Source organism: Octopus bimaculoides, chromosome 14 (genome assembly GCF_046866305.1).
Source record: "Octopus bimaculoides isolate indiv1 chromosome 14, ASM4686630v1, whole genome shotgun sequence".
NCBI classification, from domain to species: Eukaryota; Metazoa; Mollusca; class Cephalopoda; order Octopoda; family Octopodidae; genus Octopus; species Octopus bimaculoides.
This window is the reverse complement of record NC_142941.1, coordinates 32,333,304-32,347,243: the sequence shown is the minus strand read 5'-3', so window position 1 is coordinate 32,347,243 and position 13,940 is coordinate 32,333,304. Positions and strand designations below refer to the sequence as shown.

Here is a 13,940-nt window from a genome sequence, read left to right as displayed (position 1 = left end):
TCCTGGGTCTCCCTCTTCAACAAGTTTCCACTTTAAGTGATCAGCACTTCTGTATGCAACTGTCTACATCCATAATGTGCAGACTTTGTATATACACTGGTATATAACAGTATATATCAGAACTTGTATACACACTAGATATACATCAGTACACATCACAATATGTCAGATCTTGTATACACACTGGTGTATATAAGTCCTTGTGTACATAGGTATCCATCAGGCTGAGAATTAAACAATTACCTTGCAAAAGCAGTTAAATATTTGTCAAAGCTTCCTTAAAAATGGAAAAACACAATGGACACTGTTGTCTTAGATAAACTATACCTAAGATAAAGTGTAGGATGGTCATCACTAGAATTTGACTTTGATCAGAGTCTTCTTGTTTAGGGTTGCCTGGCAACTAAATAACAAACTTTCGCTCCCGGTCTCAATATTTACCTTGAATAGAGTGGCAAGCTTGCAGAATCGTTAGCATACTGAGCAAAGTGCTTAGTGGCATTTTGTTTAGGCAGGGGCTAAACAATAACAACCACAATCTTTAATAATCTTTTGAGATATTTCTTTGCATCTACAGATTCTTACATCTAGAGTAAGTCTCTACTTAAAATTTGAACCTGGGACTCATTACTTCAGATTAGGAATGTTTTATCACAACTTGACCTGATGTCATCATGAAGAAATTGACCAATAACTTTTCAACAGACAGATGGAGTGATTGACATCAGCAAAAGAAATTGACCATTTAAAATCACAAAAGCACTTGATTACATCAAGCAGAAGATGAACCAACCATGTAGATGGCACCCTTCCTTCCTAATCTTCCTTCTTGACATAGAACTTCATTCTTACCTAGCCCCTAAGCTATATTTTCTTTTCCAACCACCTTTTATCATTTTGTTTTCCTTTTCCCTACCTTCTGTTCTCATTCTTTTATTTTTTTTCTGATGAAGGACTTGTGTCTGAAGCGCCAAGATTCTTTACCTTTTAAGTGTTAAACTAATTTCGTTTTTGGATTTGGTTTGCAAGATTCTTTATGTGAGTTCATGTGTTGAAGCATATTCTGTTGTGTCTAGGAAGAGTCATTCTCTTTTAGTACCTTATAATTTAACACACTCACTGGTAAAATTTCCACTCATTTACTTATTTATTTTTCTAAAATTTTCGTTGTCTTGCAACCTTTTCAATAGTTGTTGACTCTGTCCATTATTGAAGCTGCGTTCTTTTTGTTTGTTTGTGCACTTGTGTGTGTGTGTGTGCATACACATGTATGTATGTATGTATGCATGTATATATATGTGTACGTTTGTATGCATGTATTCTGCCTGCATATTCATGTGTTTGTGTGTTTTTATGTGTGTGTGTGTGTGTGTGTGTGTGTACCTCTGTCTCCTTGTGCATGCATGTCCGAGTGTGTGTGTGTGTGGGGGGTTCAACTATGTACTGTGTCTGTATGTATGGACGTGTATCTCCATATGTGTCCTTGTGTGAAGTGAAGTGTGTGTGTATATATGGTCATGTGTTTCAGTCTTCATTTGTGTATGTGTGCTTGTCTGTTCATATAACCTATATACTATCCATCTGTATGTCTATCTGTTTACATCCATATCCATATGCCTACAGACATGTGCATATACATATACACATATGCACTCACCCACACTCACACATATATACATCTATCTACATAACAGCCCACTAACTATTCTACTCTACCTGTGGATATGGGGGAATGACATCTACTACATTATTTAGTACTGGGGATATTTCATTTATGAGGACGTACTCCTGTATTTGTCTGAGTGTTGGGTCCTTTGGGTGCTTGGATAAAATGCGGATGTCAAGTTGACCCAGGTTGCCTCCATGTTGGTCCTTGGCATGTTTGGTAGAGTATGGAAGACTGTTTTTTGTCGTCATATTGTTTCAAATGTTCATTTAATCATTCCGCAATGCTCCTAGATGTCTCCCCTATGTATGTCATGTTCATGTCTTTTTAAGCATCTTCTATGCATCTTATGCTGTAAACTACATTTCTAGTTCTTCAGTTAATGCCAAGGCTAATCCTACATAGCATGGTGTTATCATTGGTGCATATGGTATTCTCAAAGGGGTACGTCCTACATAATTGTGATCTGACGGAGCTCCCTGGTTTTTCAACAATCTTAATGTTGAGTTTGGTCTCTTTCAGAGCTTTCCTAAATCTACGGGCTAGTTCTCCATGGGCTGTGGCCTCTACAAACATCACTCTTTGATATTTGTCAGTTTTATACCGCATGTTCACCCTATTTGCTTTGTCATAAGTTCTTTGTATCCTATTCCAGTCTTTGTTTCTATATCTAGGACAGGTACCACTGGTATCATTACATGTAATGTTATCTAACTTCTTTCTAGCACCTCTGTATACTTGAACCCTATCTTTCTGATCATTTCCAGAGAATCGCATGTGGTGCATAAAGTTCTGTACATGTTTCTTCATTTCATAGGGTTTGCATAGTGGGGACATGTAGTTCATTATCCTAAGTCTGCTATCAGTATGTTAATTTCCATGTTGTGTGACAAAGCTGAGGTCTTGTGAACAACATATTTCGAAGCTATGGGTTTCATGTAATAGGAGTGGAGGAGCTGCACTCTATTGTTCACAGTGTAGTGGAAAAGGTGTATCAGAATGTATTGAGGTAAACAGATGCAATAGGAATGTGGATGCCTTTGAAGTAAATAATGGAATGACATCGATTTATAGCTTAAATAATTTATTTATGGAATTTGCATTTGCTGGTGGTATATACAAGTTTTCACTACATTTATTTGTTGCCAACTGCTTCGAGCGGGCAAAGAATTCAACAGGATTCATCTGTGGATATGCTAGAGTAAAAGCTGATTATGTTTTGTGTTTGTGTGTGCTTTGTTCATCTGAGAAAATACTGGTCGGTTATCTCGTGCGCTCTATCTGCGTCCAGATCCTTTCTGTCTGTCCCTTTGCTGACCACAGTATTTATAACCCATTGTGGAAGCTAGAAGGACAGACATACTGCGGGAGAGATTGTGTCTAAATAGGTTAGCTCCTGTCCATTTGAACTTCGCCTGACATGACTGAGCTCGGAGGTCGAAGGGAGACGATCTATCGTTTTTTGACAGGACAAAGAAAATTTCTTTCATGCCTGTTTGGTCAGTGGTGGCTCAGACAAGCGAGAATCTTTAGATTTGGTTTCGAATCTGAACTTGGAGAAATGAAGTGTTAGCTTTTACAACAGTCTCTAACCAAAGTTCAGTATCAAGGATGGGGAGTCTATTGTTGGGGTACCTAGTGTGGTAATCTATTGTTACCTTGATACTTTGGTGGATGGAGTTCGCTACTTGCTGGATGCTCTCTATTACATTCCTCTCAGTTTCTACGTTACTGTTACTAGAGTTGGTCTTAACTATGATATTAATGTCATCTATATACCTACTGTAGAGTAGAAGAGTTGTGCACTGTTCTGTTAAGGATTGCTTAAGTTTTCTGTCCCACCAGGTCATGAAGAGGCCTGTCACATCTCCAGCTACACCGACACCAATAGCTGCACCCTGAATCTGCTGAGGTGATAGTGGTTGGTTTTCCCCCTCTGTGACCTGGTGGGGCAGAATCATGGTCGTTAAACAAATACATTTGTTAAAACTCGTGTTATGTTTTTTTATTTTTGTGTCTATGACCTAATCAAGTGGGTCCCAAACTATGAGTCACGACCCACTGATGGGTCTCGAACGGAATCTTAGTGGGTCGCAAAAAGTTATAAAATTACGCGTTAGCTTTGATTAACTGCTGTCTATCGAGATAGTTCAAGACTCATGTTTTCAATACCAGACTGGTTGTTTTATCAAGCATTAGGCTTTTTAAATTCTATTATTGAGCGTAATCTGAAATAAATTTGTTTCTTTCATTAATGTTTTTACCCAGTAGAGTTAAGTGGGTCGCCATAAACTGGTGTCATAAATAGTGGGTCGCGTCTCTAAAAAGTTTGGGAACCACTGACCTAACCTATATAAGGTCCCTCAAAAAATGACAAAAACAATGGGCAGCAGATGGAAAGAAGTAGGAACGTAGTCAAGCGGCACGTCAGCAGCTCTTCAGCAATCGGCTTGTTAGACTTGACGACACGATCTGGCAAATATGAAAAGATGGAGAATTGTAGCGAGAAATATCTGTGATAAACTCTATTATAAAAAACAACAACAACAACATAATCGATAATAATAAATAAATAAAATAAACAATAAAATTCTGTTCCTTCGCCTGTCAGATGTTTATCGTAAACCACAAACATTGCATGAACAATTGAAACCTCGACTTCATTTCCGTTCATCCACTTCACATTCATGTCAATGTTACACATGATTTCAATATATATGTATGCATGTAGCTTAAATGTTTATTATAGACTTGATCACTGGATATCCAGGGAATGGTTTAACTTACAAACACCGTAACCATCACAATCCCCCGCATCACTTTTTGATATAATTAACCCCACAACCATCATCACTATCAACATGATTACATTTACATGCATAACATGTCTAATATCGTCAACAAGATAATTTGGAACATTAGCCAAATTTCCTGTAAATGATTTTATGCCATATTTTAAAAGAAAAGCACAGTCGCATTGGATAATATTGTCTTAAATATACAAATACTCGAAAATGACAGAATTGTCACGGATAGAGCGTCTTTTATCGCAAGTCTGCTCAATGTGGACAGGCCTACAGTCAAACAATTTCATTCTCACTAATAAATGCTCATAATCGCCAAAACTCCCATGTCTCCATCACTATTATTATCTTCAACATCACTCTATAGCATACATCAGCACCATCATCAGCATCACAATTTCGTTTAACATCATAAAGACCATTACCACTAATATTATCATTATTATTCTCTAATATCAAGATTACCCTACAAAAATGAATAAAAGCAAAAATAAATAAAATCCACAACACGGAGCATTTTTGATGTTGGCAAGTTATAAAACATGTGGCACTTTTGGTCATCCGTATTATATAGGGGGAATACTACGGAAGTATTCTTTCAGTTGTGTAAGGAAAAAGAAAAAATCCATTATCAGATGATGTTTGCAGCGTGTAAGTTCATCTTCGACTATATTTCGTCTTTGCCGTTATTGCTTTCATTGTTATCAGGATAAAATGCATGAACATCATACAATCTCATTCCCTCACATCTTTAAATCCATGGCCTTGTGCCTATGTAAAACATTATATCATTATCATCATTGTTAACAACACTGGATGCAGTCAGTGTTTGTATATATATATATATATATATATATATATATATATATGTATGTGTGTGTATGTATATATGTAGTATTTTATACACATTCTCTCCCTCGCATGCATGCACACACACGCACACATATAGTTATAATTTCCTTTTTGTGTATGTTTCCTTTTCTCTACATTATCTGAGCGCGTGTAAGCGCGTGAGCGTACACACACACTCACACATACCCGTGTATATATGTATGTATGCATTCATATATGTATCTTTTTGTGTGTATGTACATACATACATACATATATGTATGTATATTTCTGTATTGTTTTTGTATGTGTTATAATGATGTAAGTGTATAAGACCAGTGCACGCTTGTTATGGCTCAAAATAGTTTATTTTTTATTTATTTATTTATATGTGATGTGTACGGTACCTTATATCAATACCAAATGTAAATGTTTTTCGATTTATACGTTTGATGACGAGAAAATCGTGACATATGGACAAAAATGGAAGAAACTATTGAAGCTAGGTTGTACCAGCACCAGTCCTCCCACCGGAAACTTAATTTATTGTGTAAAATCTCCACGGTTGTATGGTTCGTTTCAATCAATCGTTGCATTATCTGAATGCGTGCAAACTAAAATTGAAACTAAACATGGTTAAATCAACCGTTCTGAGAATCAAAAACTTTAATTCTTGCAATCATATCGCTTTAATTTTAAAAAAATAATAATAATTTCAAACAATAGATTGGCATTAATTTCTACGAGAAAATGGCATCTTCATAATTACATTACAACGTTAGTAACATAGTTGAAACGTCGAAGGAAAAGCAGATAACAGAGCAGTTCCATGTAGTTTCGATTCCTGGTGACAACCGCATTTCGTGTACGTTGCTAAAGTTTGTAATGCTGAAGTTTATAATGTCAAATCCCATTTGTCTCGTTGTCTCCAGAAATTCTTCTTAGAGAAATTAATCGAAATCTCAGCAAGCAGATGTCAGCAAATGATAAATTAGAGAACAAATTAGCAGCTTTCTACATGTTTTTCTCTTTTCCTCAATTTATTTTTAAAGACTAATTTCTCATATATATATATATATATATATATATATATATATATATATATTATGAGAATTTAGTTTTAAAAAAACTGAGGATAGGAGAAAAAATGTAGAAAGCTGCTAATTTGTGTGTGTGTTTGTATGTATATATGCGTGTGTGTGTATATATATGTATGTGTGTGTGTGTGTGTATGTATATATATATATATATATATATATATATACATACATACACGTTCATATATGTGTGTGTGTGTAAGATAAATATATACAGAGGTGGCCAAGTGGCAGTGTCATTAGAATATCAGATAGATTTCTTTGCAATAATCATTTCAGCCCTTCATGCTCAGAGTTCAACTCCTGCTGAGGTCTGCTTTGTTTTGCAAAACGTCTTGGGAGGCACCAAATGAAAAACCCTGATCATGTAGTAGGGTCAATCAGACCTTAAGAGGATGGGGTCTGCTAGGTCTAAAAAATGCTCTACATAAGCCATATGTCACGACAGCACCCATATGATTCCATCAATGTGTTGCAGGTGCAAGGTATCCATCCATCCATTTCTTTCTTTCTTTCTTTCTGTGTACGTGTGTGTATGTTGAGCCTAACTGTTTATCTGCATCACTACCTCCATATCAGCTCACCATAGATTTCTCTTATAGCCACACTTGACACCATGAATCCAGTTCTGGATGAAGAATTTAGAGTTTAAGTTCAAATTCATTTGAGCACTACTACATATTTTTTTTTAATACTGTATTTGTTGGGTATATTAGATACACCCCAAGTTTAGCAGCCCATATTCAGGAGAAAGTATGCATTGGGGACAAAATTAGCTTATAGGAGGCCCAACTATGCATATAAGACCAAGGGTAAATTTTGCGGGGAAGACATGTGACTTATGCATTATCAAATAGGGTGTGTGTGTGTATATCTTTTAATCTTTTACTTGTTTTAGTCACTGGACTGTAGTCGTGCTGAGGTACTGCCTTGACACCAGTTCTTATTTTTATTTTTAAAGCTTGGCACTTATTCTATTGGTGTCTTTTACTGAACTGCTCAGTTATGGGGATGTAAAGAAACCAACACTGATTGTCCAGCAGTGGTAGGGACAAACACAAAGACATACACACTCGCACATGCATATACATGCACACACATATATATATACAATTATATATATATATAACAGGCTTCTTTCACTTTCTGGCTTCCAAATCCACTAACAAGGCAATAGTAGAAGATACTTGCCCAATGTGCCACACAGTGGGACTGAACCTGGAAACATGTGGTTGGGAAGTAAACCTCTCACCACACAGCCCTACTTGTGCCTAGCCATACCTGCAACAGATTTTTTCTACGAAGCTGCATTTGCTTTGGTAGAGTACATTTGCTCTGGGTATTTCACATTAGGATTGAACCTAGCACTATATAGTAGTGAAGTGAACTTTTTAACTACATGGCTATGCCTGCATTTATATGTTAAAAATTGTTAACGTTGCTTTTTCTTTTAAATTTGAATTTTCTCTAAGATGGATTATACTAAGTTGATAATCTGATTATCAGCTTCAGTATGACTGTATCTTAGCAACATTTGGAAAATGTCAAATATGCTGGTTATAAAACATATTACTCCATCTGTCTGTATGAACAAGTAGACAGATGGATGAACATTGAGACAATGACCAAAGCACAAATATAACTTTGTGATTAAGAAGTTTGCTTTGTAACTTTGTTTCAGATTCAATCCTTCTGTGCAGCAGCAATTTGGGCAAGCGCTTTCAACTATAAACTTCAGTTCAACCAAATCCTGTGAATGAAATTTGGGATATAAGAGCTGTGCAGAAGTCCATCAGAGGAACTATTCTTGTTCTTAGTTCGTAGACTAAATCCTTTATTACTGACCCTTGCCTGCCTCTGCTTGTGCCAAGTCTCCAGTGTGGAATGGAATGAGATATTTTGGCACAGATGTTTGAATGCAGACAATTTGGTACAGCACTGATTGGACATTCAACCTGTTTTGGCAATAGTACTTTTTGAGGATAGAGGCAGACATACACATGCATGCACAGAAATATACACATGCAGACAGAAAGAGAGAGAGAGAGAGACATTACAATTAATTGAACATGTTTGACATAAACACTTTCCATTTCCTCATATGCATTAAAAGAAATATGCTTACACACATAGACAAAGAGAGACAGACAGCAGGGAGTGGAATGGAGAAGAAAAACATCAAAATGTCTGATGTCAAGTAAGTCAGCATTGAGTCAGTGATACCAAATAAACAGTGCCAAAATATCTCAGACCTATTTGGAGGATAACTTCCTTCTTCCTACCAGTCTTGTAAGCCCCATAAAGGGCCATAAATGTTATCTTTCCTCTTCAACTAAGCCATTAAAAAAAAGGTAAGCTGTGGCCACCTTGAGTAATTTATGGGTCAGGTTTAGTGTATCTATGACTATATTATTCAATGTATCTTTCCCTTAAGACAAGGGACTGAAAATTGAGCCCTGGTGGACAACTACTTGCACACTGAATTTATTACTGCATTCATTGCCTATTCTCATCTTGCCGATAGCATCACAGCATTTGGCTTAAACATCTCTCAAAAGCTTTTCATATATACCTACTTTTCTCAGAGCCACCAGACTACAGAGCATGGACCTCTTTCAAAAGTGCACATTTATCTATATCTGTCTGTCTCTCTCTCTCTACACACACACATTATATATATATACATATACATATATATATACATATACATTATATATATATATATATATATATATATATATATATAATGCGAGAGAGTTAGGGGTTGAGGATTCAACCCACTAAGGGATAGTATCTATCCAATATACTGCTGGGAGGGTACCCAATTATTGCTACACTAGTGTTATACCAAGTGCAATAAATGGGAGCGGGTAAAAGGGGGGGGGGGGTTACCCCAAATTTGTATATCAATACATATATATATATATATATTGGTTCCCGCAATGAGGAGGGAACCAAGCTGCTGGAGTTCTGCAATGCAAATGATCTTATGGTTTGCAATACTAAGTTCAGGAAACCACCTAGTCACCTACTGTTCTGGCAGACACACTAGCCAAATTGACTACATCCTCGCCAGAACAAGGGAAAGATGGCTGCTTATAAATGCCAGAACCTTCCCAGGCAAAGAATGTACCCTACAACATAGACTGGTAGTTAGTGATTTCAAGATCAGGGTTAAGTGGATGCCCAGAAGACAACCAGCATGGAGGAGAAGGGTCTGGAAGCTTTAAGATCTTTCGAATGGACAGAGATTTAGAGACATATTACTCGAAGCCTTTGACGAAATAGAAGGGGATATAGCTTCACACGATGTAGAAGACAACTGGAGGTTTCTACAGGACAACCTACTGAGGGCCACTGACCAGATCTATGGATGGTGCAAAGTCCCCTCTCGACCCAAAATAACGTGGTGGTGGAACAATGTTGTTAACAGGGCTATTAGAGAAAAGAAACAGGCTTGGAGAGACCAAAAGAACGGTGGTAGCAGAGAATTGTATCAGACTGCCAGAAGGGAAACTAGAAGACAGGTTTATTTAGCCAGAGGGGAAGCAGATAAAAAAAAAATTGCCAATGTTCTGCGCCGTGAGGACCAAAGACTTGAAGTATTTTGTGTTGAAAGATAGTGTGTGAGAGAGAATCGTGATGTCGTAGGAAAGAAATGTGTCCACATGGATGATGGTTCACTTGCACTAAACGAGGCTGCAAAGAGAGGTTTGGAGATGCCACTATGAAAGGTTTCTTAATAAAGAGAATGAATGGGAGAAAGAGAGTCTGCCGAATGTCGACCCAACAGAGGGACCAGTTATCAGAGTTGACAGTACCTTGGTAGATAAAGCAATTAAGAATATGAAGACAAGGAAAGCCCCCCGGCCCATCAGGAATCACTGTAGAGATGCTCAAAATATCTGGCAGTGTCACCTACAGCCTAGTCACCTGTATAATCAACCAGGTGATACACAAAGGATTCATACCCAATGACTGGTGTAGCAGCACCATAGTCAACTGCTACAAAGGTAAAGGTGACGCTTTAGATACAAATAATTACAGAGGTATCAAGTTGTTGGATCAAGCTTCTGTGTTGGGTCGGTGAAATAAGTATTTTCTTTTTTTTTTTGTAGTGCTTGTGATGAAAATGTTAACTCTTTTGGAAGAATGTTAAACCCAGTGAAGGGAAATACAAAAGTGACTTTGAGCTTAGAAGAACACAACCATAAGATATTTATTTCAGCACCCTACCATTTCTCCAAAGATTGGGGTGGGGGTTTAAAACATTCATATGTCAGTAATAAGATCCTGAGTTTGATCTTACTATGCTATTGTAGCTTGGGCATCTTCTGCTGTAGCTTTGGTTTGAGTCAGTGGAATGTGCAAGAAATGATTGTACCTGCAAACTCATTCTCTGTTTATGCTGAGTCTACACAGGGAATATGTCGAGGGTACAAATATCTGTGAGTTGCTCACTTGCATACATCCTAATGCAATGAGGGGTTAGTTTCATTGATTGAACAACTAGAATACTCTCTTTGAAATTGATGCAAGATCTTTTCAATGTGTGAGTGTGTGCTGATGCATAAATTGGCTGACAGAATTAAATAAACAAGAAAAAATGCAACTTGTACAAAAAATAAGTATGCATTTGGGAAAACAGGGGGTAAAGTACTTTACTACATCTTACTTCGTTTCTTGTTTTCCCTTTTTCTTAAAATTCTTTATAGTTTATTTCCTCCATCTCTCTCTTGTTATTATTTTTTTTCTCTTTCTTGCTCTACTGCTTCATCTTTTGAGATGTGTATATATATGCATTTTGTGTGTGTGTGTGTGTGTATCATCATCATCATAGTCTTTACTGTCCACTTTTCCATGCTTGCATGGATTGGATGCAGTTTATTGAAATTGATTTTCTATGGCCAGATGCTCTTCCTGTTATCAATCCTTACCTGTTTTCAAGCAGGGTAATATTTCTCCATGGCTACACATGTTTAGAATATTGGGAATGTATGACATTCATTTGCAGCAATTGTGTGATGCCAAGACAAGGACACACACACAATAGGCATATTTCAGTTTTCCTCAACCAATCTATTTATAAGGCTTTGGTTGGCCCAGGGTTATAGCAGAAGGCATGCACTGGGACTGAACTCGAAACCATGTGGTTGGGAAACACTTCTAAACCATACGACCATGTATATGTGTGTGTGTGTGTATGTATGTATATATATATATATATATATATATATATATATATATATATATATATATATAATCAAATGTGCAGAAACGATGTACTCTGAATGAATTAAAAGGTTGTGTAATCCAAGAGTAGAGTAAGAAATTCATGAATCAGGTACTCCACAATGGATGTTAAATGATGATGATGTATACACACTTATATTTTCTTTTGTAATCATGCTTTAATTTTTCTTTTCCAGTATTTGAAGACTGAGAAAAAAGTCATTGAAGTGACTCAAAGTGAATCAATCATCACAGATGCACATATGTATCCTGAGAAAGTCAGTCTATAAACTGAAGTAAAAGGGAAAGACTTTGTGAAAAAGCCAAATTGAATGGGAACATCATCCCTTATTTAATATGTTACAGTATTATCATTGTGCTGCTTACTGAAAATTCAGATGTATATATAAATGTGTGTGAATAGATATTTATGTAAATAGAAACTATATAATATATATTTTTATACAGGCAAGTGCTCACACTCGCATACATATATTTTCATATATATATTTGCATTTGTGCACTCATAACTAAACATCTAAACTATTGTGTACAGATATATGCACACGTGTACACTTTCAAATGCTCCTTTATTTCGGTCAAATATGATGTCAATGAAGATATTCCAGTGCCAGTTGTGTGGGAAGGATTTCTCTCAAAACTGTAACTTAAAACGACATTTGAGATTACACACGGGTGAGAAATCTTACCACTGTAAAGTATGTGGAAAGTCTTTTGCTCAGAACTTCAACTTTCAAAGGCATCTCAAGTTGCACAGCGGTGAGAAACCTTTTAACTGCCAGTTATGTGGGAAAGACTTCTCGCAGAACTGCAATTTACAGAGACATCTGCGATCTCACACTGGAGAGAAGCCATTCACTTGTGAGGTTTGTTGGAAGAAGTTCACTCAAAGTTCTGACTTGAAGAAACACTTACAGACACACACGGGAGAAAAACCTTTTCACTGTGAGATGTGCGGGAAAGATTTCTCTCAAAACTTCAACTTTCAAAGACACATGAAATCACATATTGGCAAGAAGATGTTTTGGTGTCATATTTGCGATAATAAATATTTACGGCATGAACATTTGCAGCAACATCTAAAGATTCATATTAATCAACGGTCCTTCTACTGTGAAATCTGTGGGAAAGCATTTACGTGCAGTAAATATCTTCAAAAGCATAGTCGCATTCATACTGGAATAAGACCTTATCACTGCGAGATCTGCGGGCGGGATTTCATTGAAAACTCTTCATTAAAAAAACACCTTCAAGTACACACTGGTGAAAAACCATTTGAGTGTAAGTTATGTGGTAGATCTTTTTCTCAGAACTTCAACTTTCAGAGACATCTGCGATCGCATGTTGGTTTGAAGCCATTCCAATGTGAGATATGTAAGAAGAACTTCTCACAGAATAGTAACTTAAAAAGGCACATGAGAATACATCTTGGTGAGGACTTATCTGGCCTGTGGAAACCTAACATTGAAAATGAGTTTGTGTAATCCATTACCTATACCACACACATGCATGTTTGCACACTTACACATATGTTTATTATTGTTGTTATAGTTCTTGTTGAGTATCCTTGTCTGCTCTCAGCTGTGAACATGCTGTCCTAACACTAGGTCTTTCAGCATGTGGTTGTTTCAAATACGGTAAGGAGATATTTGTGGAAAATTTTACTGCTACATTGTGTAGGTGGAGCAACATTGTAAATGATACTACATTTGTCCAGCACATAGATATGAAGGTGTGGAGATTTAGTCTTCAGTGTGAGGAGCAGAGCTGAGCCAGGACAAATTGAACACAAATCATATGACTACATTCCATTCATAATCAACTACAAAATCATGGGCAGCAGATTTAATTTGATACAATTTAAACCAGCACTTGAATTTTGGGTGCCTTTAGCAGAATTCACTCTTTTGCAAGCATTTACACTAAGACCCTCAGTCTAAATAAAAACCTATGTGTTAAAGTTTCTTCCTGCCACCTCTGTCTTTGAAGATCATGCAAAGAGTCAAATGTGTTGTCTTTCCACCTCTGGGCAAGCTGTAATACATATGACTGTGTGGTAAGAAGTTTGCTTCTCAACCACATGGTTCCAGGTTCAGTCCCACTGCGTGGTACCTTGGACAAGTGTCTTCTAATGTAGCCTTGGGCTGACCGAAGCCTTGTGAGTGGATTTGGTAAACGGAAACTGAAGGAAGCCCATCATATATATATTTGTGTGCGTGTTTGACAACCGATGTTGGTGTGTTTACATCCCTATAACTTGGCGGTTTGGCAAACAAGACTGACAGAATA

At 36.9% G+C, this 13,940-nt stretch overlaps 1 protein-coding gene across 1 annotated transcript; it reads left to right on the top strand.

Moving 5' to 3' along the window:
• Positions 1-4,986: 4,986 nt before the first annotated feature.
• On the top strand, positions 4,987-13,611 carry LOC106874059 (uncharacterized). Its single transcript, XM_014921636.3, has 2 exons — positions 4,987-5,121; positions 11,828-13,611. The coding sequence occupies exon 2, from the start codon at positions 12,191-12,193 to the stop codon at positions 13,133-13,135; it is 945 nt and encodes a 314-aa protein (XP_014777122.1). The 5' UTR covers positions 4,987-5,121; positions 11,828-12,190; the 3' UTR covers positions 13,136-13,611.
• Positions 13,612-13,940: the final 329 nt, after the last annotated feature.

Excerpts from the sequence above, each read along its gene's own strand:
- LOC106874059 (XM_014921636.3), top strand. The coding sequence starts at position 12,191 with ATGCACACGTGTACACTTTCAAATGCTCCTTTATTTCGGTCAAATATG.